Raw genomic sequence first — 26,391 nt, 5'->3', positions numbered from 1 at the left:
CGGCGGTCCTCGCCGGACTCACCTGGCGGGAACCAGGAGCGCTTCTCCTGGCCGTGGCGCACCCCCGCGTCGTTCATGCTCTCCTTGGCCCAGTATCCAGTGTTCAGATCCCTGGAAGCCAGAAACATCTCCTTGTCGAAGATGTCGCTGGTCACTTCTGAAAGAGAGGGAGCAATGCTGTCATTTGATCTTCCAAATCACTGACTATCTGTATCAGAATGATTACATCAGGTGCTACAGAGGAATGAGGAAACCTAAAGCATGCCGGAGATGGTGCGGAACCATTCATGCCAGGGATGGTGTGGAACCATTCATACCAGGGATGGTGCGGAACCATTCGTGCCAGGGATGGTGTGGAACCATTCATGCCAGGGATGGTGTGGAACCATTCGTGCCAGGGATGGTGCGGAACCATTCGTGCCAGGGATGGTGTGGAACCATTCATGCCAGGGATGGTGTGGAACCATTCATGCCAGGGATGGTGTGGAACCATTCGTGCCAGGGATGGTGCGGAACCATTCGTGCCAGGGATGGTGCGGAACCATTCACGCCAGGGATGGTGTGGAACCATTCATGCCAGGGATGGTGTGGAACCATTCGTGCCAGGGATGGTGCGGAACCATTCGTGCCAGGGATGGTGCGGAACCATTCATGCCAGGGATGGTGCGAAACCATTCGTGCCAGGGATGGTGCGAAACCATTCGTGCCAGGGATGGTGTGGAACCATTCATGCCAGGGATGGTGTGAAACCATTCGTGCCAGGGATGGTGTGGAACCATTCATGCCAGGGATGGTGTGAAACCATTCGTGCCAGGGATGGTGTGGAACCATTCATGCCAGGGATGGTGTGGAACCATTCATGCCAGGGATGGTGTGGAACCATTCATGCCAGGGATGGTGTGGAACCATTCATGCCAGGGATGGTGAGGAACCATTCGTGCCAGGGATGGTGTGGAACCATTCATGCCAGGGATGGTGCGGAATCATTTATGCCAGGAATGGTGCGGAATCATTCATGCCAGAGATGGTGCGGAACCATTCATGCCAGGGATGGTGCAGAACCATTCATGCCAGGGATGGTGCGGAACCATTCATGCCAGGGATGGTGAGGAACCATTCATGCCAGAGATGGTGAGGAACCATTGATGCCAGGGATGGTGCGGAACCATTCATGCCAGGGATGGTGAGGAACCATTCATGCCAGGGATGGTGCAGAACCATTCACGCCAGGGATGGTGAGGAACCATTTGTGCCAGGGATGGTGAGGAACCATTGATGCCAGGGATGGTGCGGAACCATTCATGCCATGGATGGTGGGGAACCATTCATGCCAGGGATAGTGCGGAACCATTCATGCCAGGGATGGTGCGGAACCATTCATGCCAGGGATGGTGTGGAATCAATAATGCCAGGGATGGTGCGGAACCATTCATGCCAGGGATGGTGCGGAACCATTCCTGCCAGGGATGGTGTGGAACCATTCATGGCAGGGATGGTGTGAAACCATTCATGCCATGGATGGTGGGGAACCATTCATACCAGGGATAGTGCGGAACCATTCATACCAGGGATAGTGCGGAACCATTCATGCCAGGGATGGTGTGGAACCATTCATGCCAGGGATGGTGTGGAACCATTCATGCCAGGGATGGTGCGGAACCATTCATGCCAGGGATGGTGAGGAACCATTCATGCCAGGGATGGTGTGGAACCATTCATGCCTGGGATGGTGCAGAACCATTCATGCCATGGATGGTGGGGAACCATTCATACCAGGGATAGTGCGGAACCATTCATGCCAGGGATGGTGCGGAACCATTCATGCCAGGGATGGTGTGGAACCATTCATGCCATGGATGGTGGGGAACCATTCATACCAGGGATAGTGCGGAACCATTCATGCCAGGGATGGTGCGGAACCATTCATGCCAGGGATGGTGCGGAACCATTCATGCCAGGGATGGTGCGGAACCATTCATACCAGGGATAGTGCGGAACCATTCATACCAGGGATGGTGCAGAACCATTCATGCCATGGATGGTGGGGAACCATTCATGCCAGGGATGGTGTGGAACCATTCATGCCAGGGATAGTGCGGAACCATTCATGCCATGGATGGTGGGGAACCATTCATGCCAGGGATGGTGTGGAACCATTCATGCCAGGGATAGTGCGGAACCATTCATGCCAGGGATGGTGTGGAACCATTCATGCCAGGGATGGTGTGGAACCATTCATGCCAGGGATGGTGCGGAACCATTCATGCCAGGGATGGTGTGAAACCATTCATGCCAGGGATAGTGCGGAACCATTCATGCCAGGGATGGTGCAGAACCATTCATACCAGGGATAGTGCGGAACCATTCATGCCAGGGATGGTGCAGAACCATTCATGCCAGGGATGGTGTGGAACCATTCATGCCAGGGATGGTGCGGAACCATTCATGCCAGGGATGGTGAGGAACCATTGATGCCAGGGATGGTGCGGAACCATTCATGCCATGGATGGTGTGGAACCATTCATGCCATGGATGGTGGGGAACCATTCATACCAGGGATGGTGCAGAACCATTCATGCCATGGATGGTGGGGAACCATTCATGCCAGGGATGGTGTGAAACCATTCGTGCCAGGGATGGTGGGGAACCATTCATGCCAGGGATGGTGTGGAACCATTCATGCCAGGGATGGTGTGGAACCATTCATGCCAGGGATGGTGCGGAACCATTCATGCCAGGGATGGTGTGGAACCATTCATGCCAGGGATGGTGCGGAACCATTCATGCCCGGGATGGTGTGGAACCATTCATGCCAGGGATGGTGCAGAACCATTCATGCCAGAGATGGTGTGGAACCATTCATACCAGGGATAGTGCGGAACCATTCATGCCAGGGATGGTGCGGAACCATTCATGCCAGGGATGGTGCGGAACCATTCATGCCAGGGATAGTGCGGAACCATTCATGCCAGGGATGGTGCGGAACCATTCATGCCAGGGATGGTGTGGAACCATTCATGCCAGGGATGGTGTGGAACCATTCATGCCAGGGATAGTGCGGAACCATTCATACCAGGGATAGTGCGGAACCATTCATGCCAGGGATAGTGCGGAACCATTCATACCAGGGATAGTGCGGAACCATTCATGCCAGGGATGGTGCAGAACCATTCATGCCAGTGATGGTGCGGAACCATTCATGCCAGGGATAGTGCGGAACCATTCATGCCAGGGATGGTGCAGAACCATTCGTGCCAGGGATGGTGCGGAACCATTCATGCCAGGGATGGTGTGGAACCATTCATGCCAGGGATGGTGCGGAACCATTCGTGCCAGGGATGGTGTGGAACCATTCGTGCCAGGGATGGTGTGGAACCATTCATGCCAGGGATGGTGCGGAACCATTCATGCCAGGGATGGTGCGGAACCATTCATGCCAGGGATGGTGTAGAACCATTCATGCCAGGGATGGTGCAGAACCATTCATGCCATGGATGGTGCGGAACCATTCATACCAGGGATGGTGTGGAACCCTTCATGCCAGGGATGGTGTGGAACCATTCGTGCCAGGGATGGTGTGGAACCATTCATGCCAGGGATAGTGCGGAACCATTCATGCCAGGGATGGTGTGGAACCATTCATGCCAGGGATGGTGTGGAACCATTCATGCCAGGGATGGTGCGGAACCATTGATGCCAGGGATGGTGCGGAACCATTCATGCCAGGGATAGTGCGGAACCATTCATGCCAGGGATGGTGCGGAACCATTGATGCCATGGATGGTGCGGAACCATTCATGCCAGGGATGGTGTGGAACCATTCATGCCAGGGATGGTGTGGAACCATTCATGCCAGGGATGGTGCGGAACCATTGATGCCATGGATGGTGGGGAACCATTCATGCCAGGGATGGTGCGGAACCATTCATGCCAGGGATAGTGCGGAACCATTCATGCCAGGGATGGTGAGGAACCATTGATGCCAGGGATGGTGCGGAACCATTCATGCCATGGATGGTGGGGAACCATTCATGCCAGGGATGGTGCGGAACCATTCGTGCCAGGGATGGTGCGGAACCATTCATGCCAGGGATGGTGAGGAACCATTGATGCCACGGATGGTGGGGAACCATTCATGCCAGGGATGGTGCGGAACCTTTCGTGCCAGGGATGGGGCGGAACCATTCGTGCCAGGGATGGTGAGGAACCATTGATGCCAGGGATGGTGCGGAACCATTCATGCCATGGATGGTGGGGAACCATTCATACCAGGGATGGTGCAGAACCATTCGTGCCAGGGATGGTGTGGAACCATTCATGCCAGGGATGGTGTGGAACCATTCATGCCATGGATGGTGGGGAACCATTCATACCAGGGATGGTGGGGAACCATTCATGCCATGGATGGTGTGGAACCATTCATGCCAGGGATGGTGCGGAACCATTCATGCCAGGGATGGTGAGGAATCATTCATGCCAGGGATGGTGCGGAACCATTCATGCCAGGGATGGTGAGGAACCATTCGTGCGAGGGGTGGTGAGGAACCATTCATGCCAGGGATGGTGTGGAACCATTCATGCCAGGGATGGTGCGGAACCATTCATGCCAGGGATGGTGTGGAACCATTCATGCCAGGGATGGTGTGGAACCATTCACGCCAGGGATGGTGCAGAACCATTCATGCCAGGGATGGTGTGGAACCATTCATACCAGGGATAGTGCGGAACCATTCATGCCAGGGATGGTGGGGAACCATTCATGCCAGGGATGGAGTGGAACCATTCATGCCAGGGATGGTGTGGAACCATTCATGCCAGGGATGGAGTGGAACCATTCATGCCAGGGATGGTGTGGAACCATTCATGCCAGGAATGGAGTGGAACCATTCATGCCAGGGATGGTGTGGAACCATTCATGCCAGGGATAGTGCGGAACCATTCATGCCAGGGATGGTGCGGAACCATTCATACCAGGGATAGTGCAGAACCATTCATGCCATGGATGGTGGGGAACCATTCATACCAGGGATAGTGCGGAACCATTCATGCCAGGGATGGTGCGGAACCATTCATGCCAGGGATGGTGCGGAACCATTCATACCAGAGATGGTGCGGAACCATTCATACCAGGGATAGTGCAGAACCATTCATGCCATGGATGGTGGGGAACCATTCATGCCAGGGATGGTGGGGAACCATTCATGCCAGGGATGGTGCGGAACCATTCATACCAGGGATAGTGCAGAACCATTCATGCCATGGATGGTGGGGAACCATTCATGCCAGGGATGGTGGGGAACCATTCATGCCATGGATGGTGCGGAACCATTCATGCCAGGGATGGTGCGGAACCATTCATGCCAGGGATGGTGCGGAACCATTCATGCCATGGATGGTGCGGAACCATTCATGCCATGGATGGTGCGGAACCATTCATGCCAGGGATGGTGTGGAACCATTCATGCCATGGATGGTGCGGAACCATTCATGCCGGGGATGGTGTGGAACCATTCATGCCAGGGATGGTGGGGAACCATTCATGCCATGGATGGTGCGGAACCATTCATGCCATGGATGGTGCGGAACCATTCATGCCAGGGATGGTGTGGAACCATTCATGCCAGGGATGGTGCGGAACCATTCATGCCAGGGATGGTGTGGAACCATTCATGCCAGGGATGGTGTGGAACCATTCATGCCATGGATGGTGCGGAACCATTCATGCCGGGGATGGTGTGGAACCATTCATGCCAGGGATGGTGGGGAACCATTCATGCCATGGATGGTGCGGAACCATTCATGCCATGGATGGTGCGGAACCATTCATGCCAGGGATGGTGTGGAACCATTCATGCCAGGGATGGAGTGGAACCATTCATGCCAGGGATGGTGTGGAACCATTCATGCCAGGAATGGAGTGGAACCATTCATGCCAGGGATGGTGTGGAACCATTCATGCCAGGGATAGTGCGGAACCATTCATGCCAGGGATGGTGCGGAACCATTCATACCAGGGATAGTGCAGAACCATTCATGCCATGGATGGTGGGGAACCATTCATACCAGGGATAGTGCGGAACCATTCATGCCAGGGATGGTGCGGAACCATTCATGCCAGGGATGGTGCGGAACCATTCATACCAGAGATGGTGCGGAACCATTCATACCAGGGATAGTGCAGAACCATTCATGCCATGGATGGTGGGGAACCATTCATGCCAGGGATGGTGGGGAACCATTCATGCCAGGGATGGTGCGGAACCATTCATACCAGGGATAGTGCAGAACCATTCATGCCATGGATGGTGGGGAACCATTCATGCCAGGGATGGTGGGGAACCATTCATGCCATGGATGGTGCGGAACCATTCATGCCAGGGATGGTGCGGAACCATTCATGCCAGGGATGGTGCGGAACCATTCATGCCATGGATGGTGCGGAACCATTCATGCCATGGATGGTGCGGAACCATTCATGCCAGGGATGGTGTGGAACCATTCATGCCATGGATGGTGCGGAACCATTCATGCCGGGGATGGTGTGGAACCATTCATGCCAGGGATGGTGGGGAACCATTCATGCCATGGATGGTGCGGAACCATTCATGCCATGGATGGTGCGGAACCATTCATGCCAGGGATGGTGTGGAACCATTCATGCCAGGGATGGTGCGGAACCATTCATGCCAGGGATGGTGCGGAACTATTCATTCATTCAAATGTTGTAGGATGGACACTTAGTTACTCATATCAACTTCTAATGATGCTCAAAGGTGTAGAATGTTCGCGTGCTACCGTGGAACGCACTTCATCCATGCGCGTGACCTGAACTGAACAATATGCAGGAACCTCATCAGGACACAACCCAGGATGCACAGCAATGTAATGTGTTCACCAACAGATGAGTTCCAACTATTTTCTCTTTGTTTTCACCATGTTTATTGTCTTCAGTTAATGCATTGTTCATTTTCTCCAACTTGTGGTCAAAATTTGGAATTATCAATATGTTTGGAGAAAATGAACTATGCATTAACAATGGGAGTCCAACCAAATCATATTTGGAAGCATCCGGGTGCATCGTACTTGGTCAGTTGGACTCTCCCGATCCGATTTGGTTGGAAACCATTCCCAAATCCCTTCGGTTGGGAAGCTTACCCAACCGCATCAGAATCAGGTCCTTTATGTCATGGTACCTTCATGAATGCCAGAGGGTAAGCGGTAAGTATTTATGGCAGACATGAAGTCCCATCCTATATGGCAGGGATGATGAGGTCTCAGGTGACTGAGGAGATCATGTGACGATGAAGGGGGATTACATCATGAAACACTGAGGGGTGACTGACCAGAGATATCATGAGGAGGTAGATTACAGCATGAGTTACTAAAGGCCTGATTGGGTATCTGTGGATGGGTTACTCTGTCACAACGGTGAAGGCCATCTTGTCCGCTGAAATATAAATCCTACAGGATATAGCAAGTTTTTTTTCTGTGGATGGAATATCCATCGCCGTTGTGATGGATTAACCCATCCGCTGAGATCGAAATCAGGCCCTGCGTGTGAAGGGAAGAGAAATGTTCATGAATGTGGGAGAGGAGGTCAGCAGGCCCTGATGTGGGATGTGTCATGTGAAACTGGGCAGGGTAAGGTGATGATGTGATAGTGCGAGTGGATGGGATCGAGAAGGGTACACAAAGAAAAATCAGCAGCTACTGAGATGGTGAGACCATGTGACATTGAAATGGGAGGGGTGATCACGTGACTCTGAGGTGCAGAGGGAGGTCATGCAACCTTGAGTGGGAAGTTATGTGAGATAGAAGGGGAGCTCAGGAGACACTCAGGTGGTTAAGGGGATTGTGAAGAGCCAAGGTGGAAGTAAACCTTAGGGATACCAAGGCAGATGGTGAGGGTGAGAACAGAGAGTTGTGATGGGAGATGGGGGGACGTCCAGATGGAAATACAAGGAGGAAGGTAGAGCAAGGACCAAGCTTACATAAATGACACTATCTGGATAAAATAAAGAGGTTTACTGACAAATAAAGTTAGCCATATCCATTGTAATGGATGAAGGCTTGCAGCTGTGGTGGTCCACCGGCGTATGAAGTCTTACCAGCTGTATATTTGAAGGGGAAGTCGGCCAGCTCCTGGACGTGGCTCATGTACCCGCGCATCTTCTCGCACCAGTACTGGTGGCTAACGTCTTCAGGGCTCTTCTTCCAGTCGATCTTCCTGCATCGCTCGGAGCAGTAAAGGACAGCCTTACATCTTGTGCTGTACAGGAAGAGGGATTGTCAGTCAGGCAGGGGATTACTAGTTAGAAGGGGTGTGTGACCTCTTACAGTCCTGGGAAAAAGGGTGAATTAAGGGAACCTTTCAACAGCTACCACTGCTGAGTAGTAAAGTATTGCAACAAGTTATATGACAGTGGTACATCATTCGGTGCTGCCTGATTTTTTCATCACAAGATATCGCGGTCAATGAGATTCGTCTGGTGGCGGGGCGATTTATTAACCTTAGATGCTCTGAGTCAGATGCGCTCAGTTGTTAAACCCCTACTGCGTGTGCTGGTCTAAAAGTGGGGCTCCCTGGAGTAGTTGCTTGCCCCAGATTCTCAACCACCAACCATATGTCGGATGCCTCTGAAGGTACTCCAGAAGACACAGCTGAGGGGGAGATTGACGTTTTTTCTGAAGGGCTCATCTAGAGCAGGAGATTCCCTTGGATGGCTTTGTAGTCACAAACCTGAGAAGGTGCCCATAAAGACTGAACACAGGTTGACATGGACTGCTAGTATGTGGCAATAACAGGAGGTAATCATTGGAATATCAAGTTACAGATCATGAAGTATTGGTTAAAATTTTCTTATGTATCATTGCCTTTGAACACCTTGGCTGTGTCAGTAGTTATGTTTATAACAGACCATATTCATGAACAGATAATGTGCCTTAGGTTGGCAAGTCACCTGTCCTGTGTGCCATTTCTGGACAGGCTTCTAGGGGCCAACCCTGCCGATCCATGGGCACCTTACCTGGATGTCCAGAGGGCATCTCTCTAGATACTGGGCCCCCGCACCCATCAACAGCTGCACAGCCAGCCCCTTAAGCGAAAGTCTTGCCTTACCATGGAGCCAGTTGCGTCTCAAAGCTGCGCCTCTTACATACGTGACACCCCTTCACTCTCATGGCGGGGAAGGTGAAGTTCGGTCGCTGCGACCAGGCGCGCATCGGGTTCTTGGCCATCTTCACGCCCAGCTTGGTCACAAGCTGATCCAACAACCTAAAGAACACAGGAGAAGAGCAAAAGATCAAAGTGATGAATTCCCATTCGCCGTGCAGGTTTGGTGGGAGGTGCACTGGTTTTTACAGGTGCTACCAGTTTTGGAGCTGATATTACAAGGACCGTCTCGTACTGGAGGTTATATGGCTGATATAAAACGTATTTCTCTAGTTTTTGGGTTTATGCAGGGCTTCACATTGCACATTGAGAGGTTGGAGCCTCGCGTTCCATGGGGTGTAGAGAGGATGCACGCTCCCCATTGGATAATATAAGAGTGATGTCTTAATTCCCATTGGATAATATAAGAGTGATGTCTTGCTTCCCAATGGATAATATAATTCCCATTGGATAATATAAGAGTGATGTCTTACTTCCCATTGGATAATATAAGAGTGATGTCTTACTTCCCATTGGATAATATAATTCCCATTGGATAATATAGGAGTGATATCTTACTTCCCATTGGATAATATAATTCCCATTGGATAATATAGGAATGATGTCTTACTTCCCATTGGATAATATGAGAGTGATGTCTTACTTCCCAATGGATAATATAATTCCCATTGGATAATATAAGATTGATGTCTTACTTCCCATTGGATAATATGAGAGTGATGTCTTACTTTCCATTGGACAATATAATTCCCATTGGATAATATAAGAGTGATGTCTTACTTCCCGTTGGATAATATAAGATTGATGTCTTACTTCCCATTGGATAATATAATTCCCATTGGATAATATGAGAGTGATGTCTTACTTCCCATTGGATAATATAATTCTCATTGGATAATATTAGATTGATGTATTATTTCCCATTGGATAATATAATGTTGCTCTCATGCCCTTCTGGATACTATACAGCCGGACTAGGAGCCTGATTTAGATCTTGGCGGGCGGGTTACTCTGTCACAACGGTGACAGATATCCCGTCCGCTGAAATATAAATCCCATTATATCCTATGGGATTTATATTTCGGTGGGCAGGATATCCATCATCGTTGCGACGGAGTAGCCCACCAGCCAATATCTAAATCTGGCCCTGGGTCTTTCCATTGAACACAGTAAGGGCAGCGTCTCACTTCTCATTGGACAGTGTGAGGTTGGTGTCACTTCTCATTGGACAGTGTGAGGTTGGCGTCACTTCTCATTGGACAGTGTGAGGTTGGCGTCACTTCTCGTTGGACAGTGTGAGGTTGGTGTCACTTCTCGTTGGACAGTGTGAGGTTGGTGTCACTTCTCATTGGACAGTGTGAGGTTGGTGTCACTTCTCATTGGACAGTGAGAAGTTGGTGTCACTTCTCATTGGACAGTGTGAGGTTGGTGTCACTTCTCATTGGACAGTGTGAGATTGGTGTCCCTTCTCATTGGACAGTGTGAGGTTGGTGTCACTTCCCATGGAACTGCTAAGGATGGTCTCACTTCTTATTGGGTAATGGAAGGTTCATGTCAGCTGAGGAGGTAGATGTAAGGTCAGTCCTCTACCTAGGATGTACGGGGCTGCTGGAGAACCTCTAATTTGATATTATTTCATTGTTTTTGTCTCTCTTCCTGTTGGTTATTTAAACTCTATTTTAGGGGATGCATTTATAGTGTAAATGTGCTATCTAATGACTGCCTCAGAGCACCTACCATAGGCATGGCACCAGAACCACTAGAAAGGACCATCCACTTAGACTCGATGTCTCTCGCATCGGTGCAGCATCTCGCCGCGGCTCTGTAATGAGACGGGTTCCACTCTTGGATGTCACAGAATGTTCTCTTAAACTTAAAAACCTATTGGTATATGGAAAATGTTTGTCCTGTTACTAGTGCCCCCGTCTTTCGCAGTACTATGGCTCAGATGTGTGTGAACCTGCAAACTCACACACTTCGGCTTCCATACACTACTCCATCCTTTCTGTGGCAGAAAGCAAAGGCCTGTGTGAGCTTGAGGATTATTTAAAAGGACATGTTCCAGAGATTTGAGACAAAGTGCCGCTTAACAGTGGACCAATGTCCATTGAGCAGTGCCATAAACAACAAGTAAATATCATGGGAATGCATATCTATTGTGTGGAAGCAAAGAACTGTAGAACAATATTGGTGTAGGTTAAAAGGTCAGGTAACAGTTGCACTGTCAAGCCAGACCTAATAATCCATGTAAGTTAAGGACTGCCCTCCTCCCATCTGTGCTGCTGCCAGAGAAAAACAACATAAATTATCTAGTTATCTAAAACACCTTAGTAGCTTTACGATGTTGTGTGTGCGCCCCTAAAAGTTCAAGCTTAGGCAGCTGGATAAACAAAATGTCCACAGTTGCGTGGTGGACAAGCACTCTTTTTTATGGAAGCACACAACATCAGTCCAATCAAAACATGTACTCCTAGCTCTCAGCATGTGGGCGGAGCCAAGGCCTCTCTCTAGTGATGCTCACATAATTGTCTGGCACCATCTCCGCTGTCAAGCCAGACCATAAAAACCCAGTGGGGGTTTGGGAGCACACTGCCTCACATCCCAGCAGAGTTCGCCCCTGTGCATTATGGTGATTGCAGTTCACAATTTACGCTTTCTTGAGTATTTCACCCACGCACACAAGGCACTCCACAACACCGGACCAGCGTACCTCAACAGCCGGCTCAGCCCATACACCCCCACCCGTGAGCTCCGCTCCGCAGACCGCGCCCTCGCCACCGTCCCCCACATCCGAAGAGTGACAGCCGGCGGCAGATCATTCTCCCACCTCGCCGCCAAGACATGGAACACTCTCCCCATCCGCCTACGGCAGACCCAAGATCTGCTGACCTTCAAAAGACTGCTCTTCAAACAGTAGAAGCCCCCGCCCCAGCGCCTTGAGACCCTCACGGGTATGTAGTGCGCTTTACAAATGCGTTGATTGATTGATTGATAGTGCTGTTTAACTCTAGGCACGTGTGTTTCTGGATTTCATCCTTCATCAGTAGAGATCAAAAGATAATTTTATCAGGGATCGCTGAGAATACTGCCACAGTTTTCTCAGGTCTCAGTACCTCTCTCTGGCGCACAAGTGCATCTTCAAAAGCTCATCAGCTGATTGGCTCAAGGGAGCCTTTTAAACAATAGGGGGGTGAGAGCGTAGTGCCTCACACCCCAGCATTCAAGAAAGCGCTAATTGTGAACTGCATTCACCATAATGCAAAGGGGGGAGCTCTGCTGGGATATGAGGCAGTCTGCTACGATACACACTTCTGCCTAAAAACCCAGTGTGAGGGGCTCGTGGGAATGTTTGGATTCCCCCATGCCTGTGCACTCGCCATCCTCTAACAATGCTCGCTCAAAAGCTCAAGAGACTTTGAGCAAAAGCTTCGAGTGGAGCATGACGGGGGCAATCAGAAACCAGGGTAAAGTAAAGGAACCTAAAGATTTCTGCTACCAGGTACATCCCAATCTAGCCAAAGCCATGCCCAGGCTTTTCCTCCTCACCCATGCACGACGATGTCTCCGGTCGTGACCTGCTTCGGCCGGTGAGGCTCGCCCGCCGCCATCGGGAAGGCCATGCTGTAGCAGAGCAGGTTGAACGCCCGCCGCGCCAGCATCTTCTTCTTCGGACATTGACAGTTGCAACTGAAGAGAAAGTCAATGCCCATGACAGTGCCAGTGTCGTCGGTCACCAGCAGGAAGTAGTCCAAGTGGAACAGGTCTTCTTCTGGAAGGGGAGAGAAGGGCGGTTCGTTAGCGTTGACGAGCAAGCACTGTGCAAGAAGAGCCCTTAGACAGGCAGTTCATTTGTAGTCTGTAGTATAGGAATACAGCTGAACCCTGCAAGGACAGTGCTTAATTTGAGCCAGTGGTTTCTGGTGGCCGGCACTGGTACTTAATTGTCAACACCAGTGGTTTTGACAGTCTGCCACAAGGTGGCGCTGCCTGGCTAATTTAGAGATGACCACAACAAAAGTTAATTATTAATTCAGTACACATTAAAAATGACTATTATCTGCTGCCCAAGCCATTCTTATAGTTTTGGGGCCTAAAATAGTCTGAACTGTCACACTTGTAGGAGTCTGATGGTTAGTATTTGTGTCGTCACTGTCCACATGGAAGGGGCAATGGGCGGTGTAAGCTGCAGTGGTCTCCTGACGAAAGCCCTGGCACATATTTTTTTTTTTTACAAATTAAGCCCTGACTGTGTGTCTGGCTGATCTGTGCAGGTGGAAGAGAACAACCAGCGGTGAGGTCGACAAGCGCTGACAGAACAGTATGATTCCATAGATGTTCATTGCAGAATACGTGTGTGAAAACCATCTTGTCTGCTTTTGGTATGGAAATGCTACTTACCTGTAGGCACTGTGTGCTTACCATCTTCTCCAGGTCTGTGTCATCCATAGCTGAGTCTTATATGGGAAGACGTTAGGCCTACAACCCAGCAATCATCTAAAGAATCTATAGATGTCTTATTTATACCCTTGTTTCACTTGTAGACTTCTCAGAAGCCTCCCTTGCCCCATGGCTACAGGAGCCCACAGCAATAGCTCCTTCAACCCCATCTTCATATCCAGCATCTAAATGTCCTTAACCCCTTCGGTGCTCAGGATGGCCCCCGGCCGTCATATGTCACGGTGGGCGTGTGCGGAGGACGGCCGGGGGCCGTCCAAACCCCGCCTGCTCTATAATTCTCCCACACAGCGGGAGAATTATCATAGCACGCAAGGGGTTGAACATCGAGGAGGGTATTTTGTACCCATACTGCGGGGTTCTTTCACATTAAGCGGGGGTTGCAAAAGAAAAAATCCAAACCAGGCACTTTTTCCAAACAAGACCAATAAAACGCCTGCCAACACTAGTAACGACCCGAAGACGCCATAAAATCATCATCAAATGGGGGTTGTCAATTAAATAAAACCAAATCAGGAACTCTTTCCTAGCAGAACCATGATAAGCTCGGTGCCACCAGTAACGGCCCAGAGATGCCAAAAGTATGAGACTCTCCTACATTCGGTGTCTTCGGGCCGTTACTTGGAAAAAGTGCTGGGTTTAGATTTTTTTTCTATTTCCAACCCAATTGCTTCAAGTGTTTTACTTTGGCCGGGTTGCCCGTCAATACTACTTTTTTTAAACTGGGGCGATTGCTTGGCAACTTTACAAACTGACTTCTTGCAGGAAGGACATATTGAGCGTGGCAGATTTGCCTTGTCTAACTAACAGTCTACTATTTCGGGAGTTGGACATTTTTTGAGCCTTGAAAAAGTCCTGTGAACGAAACACGTGTCGGCTGTTTTCATGGCAAAATTGTCCATGACATTTACAGGATTTTTATGCAAATTAAACAGAGAATTTGAAATGACCTGCTCATTCATTCAACTTTCTTATCAAGGATTCTACAGAAACAGCAGAGTGTGTGCTTTGGTGCTTTATTGTCAAGTTTCCGCACTGTCCTGCAGTACGGTATTTTGCACCTTAGGTGGCTCGGTGATGTCACCATGTGAGCACCACTGAAAAGGACTTCCTTTTTACACTTGGATACCGGACCTCTTTATTTACTACCCTCTATGATTGAAATTTTGTGTAAGTATTTAGCATAGCCACCTTTGAATCGTTTGGTCAGTAAGGGGGGTGTCAGTCATGTTGTCTACCTAGGATGTTATCAGTGTACCGAGGAGGTCCTATTCCAATAGGTGATATCCTGTCTTCCTAGAGTGGTCCTCACATTCTTTGTCATAGATGACCAGGTCTTTGAACACAGAGCAGCCTTTCGACCCCTTGGTCCTGGTCCTATTACCTCCTTGAGGATTAAGTGTTCCAGGTTTGAATTTACTCAGGGAGCGTGTGGATTGGTCAGTGGCGGGTGCACCAATCTTGAGGCCATTCGCCCTTTAACACTTTAATCTCTGACCGTAAAGCCCCAGTATGTAGATTGTATATGTGTTCCCTGGCCCACCATTGTACCCTTGTGTAGAACAGTCCTGAGATCCTCGAAGGGTGTCCAAGGGTAGGAACTCAGCTATTCCCGCATCGGAGCCATGAACAACTCTGTAGCTAACCCTTGTTTCTCAGCATTAAAAGACGGGGCGCCCTTGGAGTAAGCCTCCCAAGCTGGGTGTGGTGTTATAAATATGCTGTGATGTGAATGACCTTTCTGAATCTAGGCTTGTTGGGACAGTTATAGCACCCTTCTTTTCTGTCTTCCATTAAACGGTGTAAAGGTCACAGTCTCACCGCTTGCTGTCTGTGGACCGCAAACTAGGACTGGGCGGAAAACTACCCTACGCTCGCGTAGTTCGCATAGTTTGCGCAACTACGCGCTACGCGAATTGCACGTAGAAAAGTGCAAAAATGCATAGCATTGCGGGCATTTTTTGCTTGCTCGCTGTCCTCAACGTCAAGTTGGCGACCGCGAGCGAGCAAAATGACAATTCGGCAAGACTTTTTCCTTATTTGTGATCAGCAACATCAAGTTGCTGATCGCGAGTATGGAAAATAAACCTCCTGGCGAGATTCTCTACGCGGGGAGGCCAGGTTTCTCATTGCGAGTGGTCGCATATACTCACGACCGCTTCCGATAAGAAACTACCAGTCCGTGTTGAGAAAACTGCTGCTCGAGTACAAATCTACTTGAGCGGCAGACAACGACCGATTGCACTGTGCAAGATGCCGTTTGCAATGATTGCACAGTGCGAACAAGCATCCGGCACTGTGCAATCATTGCGAACAGCATTTCCTACCGCACTACGCAGTTAGCGTAGTGCTACGCGTAGCTCGCCACGTGCACTTCGCGTAGCTACGCGTAGTGCTACTACGCGGACTACGCCCAGGGTTACCGTAAACAACAAAGTAACTCCCCAGCACTGCTCATATTCTTGTTTCAAAGGCTAGGCTCCACTACAGGCAGCTGTGGGCAGTACTCTGGTAGGAGACCTCGACAATTGTTTGATCATTGTCATAACTTAAGATATGCCATAGTTACTCAGAAGGCAATCACGTAAAATGAGGCTTGTACCACATTTTGGGATCATTGTCAAATGAGTAAATTGGGACCCTGAGAAAAGGGCAGTATTTCTAATGGTGATGAATCGGTTCCTGTAGAACTTATACTACCGATAAGGAACATTTCAAAACACCGGTAGGAGAAACACCCACAAAAATCGAAACACCACCCTGCCCGCGTCCTTTATCCCTTGTAGAACCTTTACTTTCCATGGTCCCCGCCAGTGGCCATATTTGACAACCAGGCATGGTTCATCTATCTTAAGTGATGGAACTCTGGCAGGAGTATGCTGCTTGCTGTTGTCAAGCCTACATGTGACTGCATCAGGCCCTTCTAGCTACACAAGCCTATATGATCCAGAATAGAGGTGTGTTTGACCAATAAGTATTGTTTTTCGAGGACGCTATGTTTGTTCCCCTCATGAGCTGTAAGTTGTTACCGTCTAAGAAATTCTGAAAAAATAATTAAATCAGTTCCCTTCTAGAGTAACTAATTAAACAATCTCACTTACATTTCTGTCTGCTCCAGAGGTCTCACATACCTTCCTCCTGCTCCCCTTCGCTGTCTTCCTCCGGTTCGTCGCCGGTCAGGCTAACGAAGCTGATGAACTTGTCGAGGTCCTCCAGGCTGAGGGCTTCCTCGTTGTAGAACTTGTCCTGGATCTGCTGGTCAGGGTTCTTGACCCGGAAGCTCAGGCTGTGGTTCCGGAGCACGTGGACCACCCATTGCGCCTGGTCCGCAGGGAGCTGCCGGATGGTGTCCTCCAACTTCTGCTGCTTCTCCTCGGCTCGCAGTCCCTGGTTGTCCGCGTGGTCCATCAAGTACTTGCGATACCAGCTGAAGAGCAACTCGGAGAAGTCCAGGATGGACTCGCGGTACCCGGTCACAAACTCCATCGCTGAGGAAGAGAGTGTGTTAGGCTTGATGGATGGATAGCTGGTCTTGGCTTCCTTGGTGAACATATATGGTGAAGACAGTAGGATTTAGTGGGTAAAGGAAGCAATGATGAAATAGAGGAAGATGTGAGCAAGAGGTAAGTGATGCAGGTAGGAAGAGAAGGTGTGAAGCAGGTAGGGAATGAGATAAAGGAGGCAAGGAGATACTGGGATCTATATTGGTTGGAGGAAGGGAGAGAGGCAGGAATAAATGAGATTTTGTAGGACTTGGTATTACAAATGACTATGGAGAGAACCTGGAAGACAGGAAAAGGTGGATGTATGAGGGAATAGAGGAAGTATGAGGCTGCTGAAGAAAGAAGGCATGAAACAAGAAAAAGCACTGGAGTAGGATGGGAAATGGGATGGGAAATAAGGAATGGAAGGTGAAATAAACAATGCCCTGGGAACTATTTGTGAGGAATGAAATCCTGAACCGAGGGAGCTGTTCGAACCAGAGAGCGTGAGTGATGCCCTGGGAGCAGGAGTCAGTGGAGAGTGGACAGCCTGTTTAATCATGGAGTTTGCATAGTGGCTGCTTGGGCCCACACTTTCTGCATTGTTTCGGGTACCCTTGAGTGCCAGACCCAAGGCACCCCCACACCACGCCCCTGGTCTTCTGAGGGGTCAAACTATTCCTCTGAAAATGAGCTCTTGTCCACACAGCCTGGTACCACAGATGCCTGATGCCTTCCCTTAGACGTGCTGGCCTTAAAATGGCATATAGTAAATCATTATTTCACTAGCTTAATACAAGAAGTTGGCTTGGGGAGGGGTGCATTGACAGACTATTGTAACAGCTGACACATTTCTCATTGCTCTGTTTAATTTTAGTTTTATGTCTGGGGAACCAGCTGTGTCTGCAAGAATTTGGATTTCTTGCAGATCCCCCAGGTTTTCATCACAATCACATGCCTGATGAAGACACCGTCCAGCCATAGACCCTTGAACCCTGGACTATGGGTCTACCAGTGATACTCAAGACGCACCTATGGTGAAAGCTAGTTATGGGCCTTGTCTCACACTTCTGGCTCACTGTCTGCTTTTTACTCTCAGGGCCCGATTCACAGAACTAACTTAAGACAAAATCCTAAACTTACTACTTTTGGTATTCACAGAAGTTAGGACTTTGTCTTAAGTTTGTCTTAAGACAAACTTAAGACACACTTAAGGCAACTTTAAGACAGACTTAAGACAGATTTAAGACAGATTTAAGACAGACTTAAGACAAATTTAAGACAGACTTAAGACAGATTTAAGACAGACTTAAAACAGATTTAAGACAGATTTAGGACAGATTTAAGACAGATTTAGGACAGATTTAAGACAGATTTAAGACAGATTTAAGACAGACTTAAGACAGATTTAAGACAGATTTAAGACAGACTTAAGACAGATTTAGGACAGACTTAAGACAGATTTAAGACAGACTTAAGACAGATTTAAGACAGATTTAAGACAGACTTAAGACAGATTTAAGACAGACTTAAGACAGATTTAAGACAGACTTAAGACAGACTTAAGACAGATTTAAGACAGACTTAAGACAGATTTAGGACAGATTTAAGACAGATTTAAGACAGATTTAAGACAGATTTAAGACAGACTTAAGACAGATTTAAGACAGACTTAAGACAGATTTAGGACAGACTTAAGACAGAGTTAAGGCAGACTTAAGACAGATTTAAGACAGATTTAAGACAGACTTAAGACAGATTTAGGACAGATTTAAGACAGATTTAAGACAGATTTAAGACAGACTTAAGACAGATTTAAGACAGATTTAAGACAGACTTAAGACAGATTTAGGACAGATTTAAGACAGATTTAAGACAGACTTAAGACAGATTTAAGACAGATTTAAGACAGACTTAAGACAGACTTAAGTTAGGATTTTGTCTTAAGTTTGTCCTAAGTCTGTCTTACGTCTGTCTTAAGACAAACTTAAGACAAAATCCTAACTTCTGTAAATACCAAAAGTAGTAAGTTTAGGATTTTGGCTTAAGTTAGTTCTGTGAATCGGCCCCTCAGCTTCTTCACTGCATCTTGAGTTACTCGTGGGAAACTTTTTTCTTAAGACTGTTTGGTCTTTCTAGGAAGGTGATCTAGGTCTGAATGCCAGTTTTTCAATGTTAGGTGCTTAAAACTAGAATATACAAGGGGAGGTACAAGAGCTGTCATCAAATCACCCATCAGGGCTCTTCTTCATTATTGAAAGCACCTGTGCTCCTTTGAGTGATTTGGTGTCTCACTTGACTCCTGTTGTGGTTTCCAATGCTCTCTTGTGGTAAAGATGCACTAGAGCCCGGGGCCAATGTTTGTCTGAAGCCCATGAGTGGGTGTAACGCAGCTATCCCTGTGACTGTCAACATTCCTAATCCAGCACAAGAAATCTCATTACCTGAGACAATGTCCTGAAGAAGGCTCTTGGACTAGGGACTGAAACGGGCTGTGCTGGGTTGAAACTACAGGAAGAAGCGCTGCTCTGGCTCTTAAGTTTTTATAAATAAATAAATAAGTTGTTAAGGACATTTAGAGGCAGTAGCAACCTTGGATGAGCAGGGTCAACACATCCTGGTTTTACTGCTAGGATAAGTGGCCAATATACATGCTAGCTGTAGGGGTTATGCACTCTCCCAGAATTCAGAGTGTGCTTGAAGCCGGGGCGAAACTATATGGAGATGGATGTACGTCCCCGTTCTAAGGGGTTATCCAAAGTCAGGAAGAGATACTTGAAGTTACACAACCGATATTTTATGTGAAAACAAAACTGGGGTTTAACATACCCTGATTAGAAGCGATTTGCAAAGAGAAACTGAGGCAAAAGAATGTTGCACTTATCGGGAGAGTGTGTTATGTTTGAGCTGCGCATATTTACAAGCCCCTATCGCCACAGGAATGTCACTTTTAGTGATGTTCCGGTGCTGATAAACCCTTTGCCTTATTTACAAGGCGGTGTTACGCCACTTAACATGGCTTAATATCACTCTGTAAATAAGTCCCCTTTCACGCTACACGTAGCGATAAAAGGGTGTGCAATGGGTGTTGCAGTGGGCGTTCCGCCGGAACACCCATTGATTTTGACACTGACAATGGTGGCGTAAATAAAAGGCAGCACCAGAATTAAGACCAGGGAAAATCTGGTCCTAACATGGCGAAACAAGGAAAAATGCTTTATTTCTCCTCGTTTTCGCTGTTTCTACGTGCGCTGCGTTGTGCAGCACACAGAAACAGCAAACGCCATCAATGATTGTTTATGTGCCGGACCTTCCATTTAAAAATTGACGATTTGTAACTTGTATGTGTGCGGCACAATGCAGCAGACATAGAAGATACAAACTGCTGTTTTGAATTGTTTATGTGCAGGAAAGGTCACCTTCCTGCACATAAACAATCATTGCCCCCAGGCCCCCTTGCACTCTGGTGCAAGGGGGCCTGCGTTGGCCCCAGGCAGCAGAATTTAGCCCCAATGCAGGGGTGCGCTGCATTCTTGTAAATATGGCACATCCCTGCGTTTCTAAAGTGGTGGGGCACAGCAATGTTGGCGCTAACCCGCGCTCCGCCACTTTCTTATGCACATGCCCCTCTGTGTTTCCTTTCACAGCACTCGACTAACTCGTCATTCTCATAAACCCCCTTGTGCTGCTGGGGATGAAGGCTGAAGGGGGGGTTGGGGGGTAAAACTAGTGCCGCCACTTTCTAAGTCCGGGGGTGTTCAGAGCCACCAGGGAAAGGATGCCGTCAGGAGGACGCACCTGACATTAGGGTCGAGCCCTCTGGACCGAGGGAGGAGGCAGTATCCGGGCTCAGGAGGCAGGTCTGACGCCGGGGGGGGGGGGGGGGGGGCATCTATCCTGGTGCTGTCCCAACGCATCAACGGGCAGAGGCGCCTCTGGGGTCCCACCGTGAACCCTGACCCCCGCCCTGGGGGTCAGAAGGGGGGGTCCCTGCCACTTACCCTGGAGGGCCCCTCTCTGACCCCCTCCGATGCCCCACTGATAACCCTGACCACACCCTGAGAGTAAGAGCAGTGGTCCCTGCCCTTTACCCGCCCTAACCCCTCTAATGCCCCCTTCACCCCCCACTGTGAACCCTCATGACACCCGAGGGTCAGAACAGGGGGTCCCCGCCACTTACCCTCCCTCTGATGCCCCTTCACCCCCCCCTGTGAACCCTGCCCATGCTGCCCTGCTTGTCAGTAGAGGGGCCCCCGCATACTCACCCTCCCCGGGGGTCCGCCGCTGTCTCCCCTGCAGCCGATGACGTCAGAGCGCGTCTGTCTCCGCTGGCGGCGTTTGAAGGAAAATACTTCTGGCGCGGAGCCTCCGTGACGTCACAGAGCGCGGGTCCGCGCATTCAAAGCATTACACGCGTGACATGTCCATCCCATGTGCGTGCGCCTCACAGGCAGATTACACGCGTGACACGTCCGTCCTCTGATCACACGCGTGACACGCCCATCCTCTGATCACACGCGTGACACGTTCATCCTGTGTGTGTGCGCCTCACAGGCAGGACACACCCGTGACACGCCCATCCTCTGATCACACCCGTGACACGCCCATCCTCTGATCACACGCGTGACAGGTCCATCCTCTGATCACACGCGTGACACGTTCATCCTGTGTGCGTGCGCCTCACAGGCAGATCACACGCGTGACACGCCCATCCTCTGATCACACCCGTGACAAGCCCATCCTCTGATCACACGCGTGACAGGTCCATCCTGTGTGCGTGCCTCCCACAGCCAGATCACACGCGTGACAGGTCCATCCTGTGTGCGTGCCTCCCACAGCCAGATCACACGCGTGACAGGTCCATCCTGTGTGCGTGCCTCCCACAGCCAGATCACACGCGTGACACGCCCATCCTCTGTGAGGGCGTCTCAGCGCCAGAGACATAAATAAGGATGATTTTAGGGGTTGTAAGATTCATTTCTAGGCCTGTGGCGCCCTCTTCCTGTCACCGCAGTCATTTCTGTGTGAGGGGCCCCTTCCTTCTCCCCGTGACATGTTCCATGGTTTGTGCGAGATGCCTCCCTTGCACTGTGCATTGCAGCATTTATATAGCGCTTCCTACCCCTATGTGGGGCGATGAAGCGCTTGTCTACATGGGTAGCAGGCTGCACTGCGGGTGTTTGCTTGGAAGTGCGTTGTCTTTGTTGTGATTCTGTGGGAAGTCTTTCCTTGGCTCTGTTTATGTCTCTGAGGTCAGCAGGGGGTGTGGGCGGGCCAGGCCCTCCCAGGGTAGCCCCCTGGTTCTCCCAAATCACACATAAATTAGAAAAAAACAAAATATAGTTTTCCAATGTTTCACATGGGCCTGAAGCTTGCTTTCTGAGATTAATTGGAAAACTTTCTGACAATCACCAGTGCGGTGGGTCCTTGAGTGGCTGGAGAGAGTTACACAGGGGCAGATTTACAAGCCTTTGCGCCACTTTTGCGTCACTTTTCACATGGAAAAAGTGGCGCAAGGGGCTTGTAAATCTGCCCCACAGTGCTCAAGTGATGACATATGGCCATTGTCGGTGGGATTTTGTGATTATGTGGAGGGTGTGATTTCTTTGTAATTGTGGATTTGACACATTTGTCACAAACTGCCAATAATGTGCTGATATGAACCAAAACATTGTTTGTAATTCAAACAGATCAAAAGTTACTAAAAAGACTTCCATGTGTGTTGGAACGCAGTGGCGGGTCTGTTCTCATGAGCAGTACAAAAGGGGGTGGTGATGGACGGAGCATCTGAACCAATCAAACACTCACACCCAGTCAACAGATCTGGGTTTAATCCATCACCGTTCTTTAGCCCACTCTGCCACCCCAGTTCAGACATGCCTATATGCAAATCAGTCTGACCCTGTGCCTCATGGGAACAGTCCAGCCCGAACTGCCAAGCCATGCCTTCCCTGGACCGGAAACAAGCTTCCGAGGACCGGTTTCTGGCATTTCAGCCGTCTTCAGCCCGGCTTGCTTGAATCCAGTGGCAAAGTGAGCAAGGGACTCATGATTGCCTCCATTTAGTGTGTTGAATTGTGGGATTTGCTGTCCAACCTCTGTAGTTTGTCCCTCTCATTACCTGGTGACAAATCTGTTTTCCCTCCAAATTTCTCCTTTGCTCTGTGCTTAGGCCTGTGTGCTAAAACAGTGCACCCCCAGCCATCATTTTGTGTTCACAAGCCAGTGAGGCCAGCCCCCCTGCCCCCCCCCTAGCTACAGGGATTTTCTACATCAGAGGGTGCTTCTGTGAGCTGTATTTACTGGGGCCTGTGCACTTCGTTTTTTGGCCAGCAGGGGGAGTAAAGCTTTATTCAAACAATATTGTTAGATTTCGAGTTAGTGAAGCCTTTACCTGCAGAAGTCCAAAGTTGTGGATTGAGCCTGTCTGTCTCCTAGGAGATTCTGAACAGGAGAAGCAGCTTCCAACTCCCTGGCTAGCAAACCTTGTCTGAGGTCGCTGGGACCTTATATGGTCTGCTAGTGGTTGGCACATGTGTACACTGATTGGCGGTTGTATCTGGTGTTTCTATTGGGTTAGGGTTAATGTCCTCATTGGTTGGGTATTTGAGGGTTCTGATTGGTTTCTCGGTCTGTGATTCAATCATTGTAGGTTTGGGACTAGGGCTAGAGTTAGGATTTCTATTGGAAGTAGGGACTAGGGCTTCATATGTTATTGGTTGTTGGGGGTAGGGTGGGACTAAGGCTAGGGTTAGACCTTTAGTTGGAAGTAGCTATGTAGGGCTTCTGGTGTGATTGGTTGTTGGACTAGTTGTGGGACTAAGAGTAGGGTTAGGCTTTCTATTGGAAGTAGGGACTAGGGCTACCTGTACCATTGGCTGCTTGGACTTGGGTTGGGACTAGTGGTAGGGCTAAGGCCTTTATTGGACAAAGAGATCAGGGTTTTTGAACTGATTGGGTGCTTGGACTAGGGCTAAGATTGGCTGCAAGGTCCTGGTCTCCTATTAGTTCTAGATGTTAGGGCTAGTGTTGTGATTGGATAGTGTTTCAATCAAAATTAATAGACTAACATGTTCACTTCTCAAATTCCATATTCCATATTCAACTATACTAATATACTGCCCAAATAACTGAGTAACATATCAACTACTCAAATTACTTCATATTTATACTATACTAATTTTCAACACTAATCCTTTATGGGTTCCGGAGTGGCGTGCTACTCGCCAGAAAAGCACTTCAACACCCATCAGGGGTAACAAGTGCTATATGAATGTAAATCTTTCTTCCCCTTTTACCCATCCGCTAACCTTCTCACTCCAAGTAACAGACTAATATCCACCACTGAAATTACCTCATATTTCACCATATTAATTCACCACTAATCCTTTATAGGCTTCCTGAATAGCGTGCGTCAACAAGCGAGCGATAAATAAATACAAACCTTTGTCCTCCTCTATCCTTCTGCTATCATTCCAAATCCAAATAACTGACTAACCTATTCACCACTTAAAATGTAATTGCATGTTTCACTATACTAATTCAACACTAATCCTCTATGGGTCCCGGAGTAGCGTGCTACCCGCCGAAAAAGCACTTCGACGCCTCGTCAGGGGTAGTAAGCGCTATATAAATGCAATTACAATACAATACAATACATGGGGCAAGCCCCATGTGAAAGGGTCAGCGTCAGTCTTACGCCTGCTGTGAGGCAAGCGTAAGAAATTGACGCATTTGTGTCCTAGAAGTGGTGCAGTGAAATCTCATAGATTTCACTCCGTCACTTCTACGACCCTTTCTTGCGTCAATACCACCCCTTGCATACATTATACCTGGTGCAGGTATAATGTGGCGCAGGGGTTTACAAAGTAACGCATCTACCTAGATGCGTAATTTTGTAAATATGATGCAACAAGGTGCATTTTTTTACGCCACTGGTGCGTCACAAAAAGTGACGCACCGGCGGCGTAAAAGTGACGCACAGCCTCATAAATGAGGCCCCTTGTGTGGTATCCAATTTTAGTGTTGTCACTGGGTTACTGTATGTGGTCACAAATGCTTTACACACTGCCTCTGAGATAAGCCTGCCTGCTCGTGCCAAGCTACCAAGGGGGTGAGCAGGGGTTATTTTAGGAGTGTACCCCCTTACCCTGACTAGAGGCAAGGGTTCTTATTTGTCACAAGTACCTACCTGTGCCAACTAGAGACCCCCAAATCTAACAGGGCCCCTCTCTCGCTGTCAGTGTGACTGTCTCTACGGTCAGTGAGAAGCACATCTTTCTGTCAGTGTTTGTGTGTGTGGTTAGCTCTTTTCCCGTCAGTGGATATGTCCCTGTGGTCAGCGAGAGGGCTCTCTCTTGCTGTCAGTGGATATGTCTCAATGGTCAGCGAGGGGCAGCTCTCGCTCTCATTGATTAGGTTTTATAGTCCTTCAGAGTCACTCCCGACTGCTTCCATGAATGGGGTGGCACCACTGGCGACCCCGCAGCATTCTTTGCCTCTTTATGAGTGGGCAGACCCCACCAGGGTTTGCTGCCTTTCAACCCCCCCCCCCCCAGCAGGCTCTTACCTTTCTTACAAATCATGTGAAGGCTGGCAGGGCTGGGACCAGCGATTTGCAAACAATGTCCATTTCTGCTTCCTATACAGCTCATCAGCACCCACAGAAGCTCAAGTCCAGTATTCCGGTATTTGTAAAGCGCAAACTAATCACCCCTAAGGGTCTCAAGTCGCTGGGGCCATCGGAAAGATCGAGTGAGCTATTGCCCAGAGTCACATTGTTTTGGGCAGAGCAACCGTTGGCGCCGGGGATCGAACCGTGAATCCCGCACTCTGGAGTCAGCCGCTTTGGACGCTGTGCCACGTCATTCCGTGAGGCACTCTATCTAGACCCAGATCAGGCTGGTGCTAACATCACTGACCTGATGGCAACCCTGGGATACGAGCCCTGGTTGCCTGTATGGAAGTCAGGACACATACCCACTGAGCCACAATGCTACCAAGGCCTGTCTGTATGTTGCTGAAAGCATCTCCTGCATTCCAGGAAAACATCAAGGAGCTATAGCTCAGTGGCAAGGCCTAGTACCTCTGGTGGGAAGCGCCCCCACCCCCATACGAGGGTTTGGATCCAGCCAAAGTTGTTAAGTCTTTTTAGGTGGCAAAATAATGAGCTTTATTTTTTTTTCATTTAGAAATATAATGTTTATTTAAAAAAACACAGAGGAGCAATTTGAGCCCTTATTCTATTGCGCTAGGGCCTGCAAATTACAACTTATTCCCCTT

General features: G+C 49.1%; 1 protein-coding gene across 1 annotated transcript in view; it reads right to left on the bottom strand.

The window, feature by feature from the left end:
- Nucleotides 1–21,502, bottom strand: part of ZMYND15 (zinc finger MYND-type containing 15) — a 108,480-nt gene extending 86,978 nt beyond the window's left edge. The window contains exons 1-6 of the mRNA XM_078669537.1: nucleotides 21,375–21,502; nucleotides 16,759–17,115; nucleotides 12,719–12,941; nucleotides 9,119–9,274; nucleotides 8,109–8,269; nucleotides 23–157 (exon numbers count right to left, since the gene is read on the bottom strand). Of these exons, the coding sequence (XP_078525663.1) occupies nucleotides 23–157; nucleotides 8,109–8,269; nucleotides 9,119–9,274; nucleotides 12,719–12,941; nucleotides 16,759–17,113 (1,030 nt within the window). The 5' untranslated portion in view covers nucleotides 17,114–17,115; nucleotides 21,375–21,502. The remainder of the gene's footprint in view (nucleotides 1–22; nucleotides 158–8,108; nucleotides 8,270–9,118; nucleotides 9,275–12,718; nucleotides 12,942–16,758; nucleotides 17,116–21,374) is intronic.
- Nucleotides 21,503–26,391: the final 4,889 nt, after the last annotated feature.

This window comes from Lissotriton helveticus, chromosome 12, assembly GCF_964261635.1.
Source record: "Lissotriton helveticus chromosome 12, aLisHel1.1, whole genome shotgun sequence".
NCBI lineage: Eukaryota > Metazoa > Chordata > Amphibia > Caudata > Salamandridae > Lissotriton > Lissotriton helveticus.
Note: the sequence above shows the minus strand (reverse complement) of the source record. Positions and strands in the feature narration are given on the sequence as shown.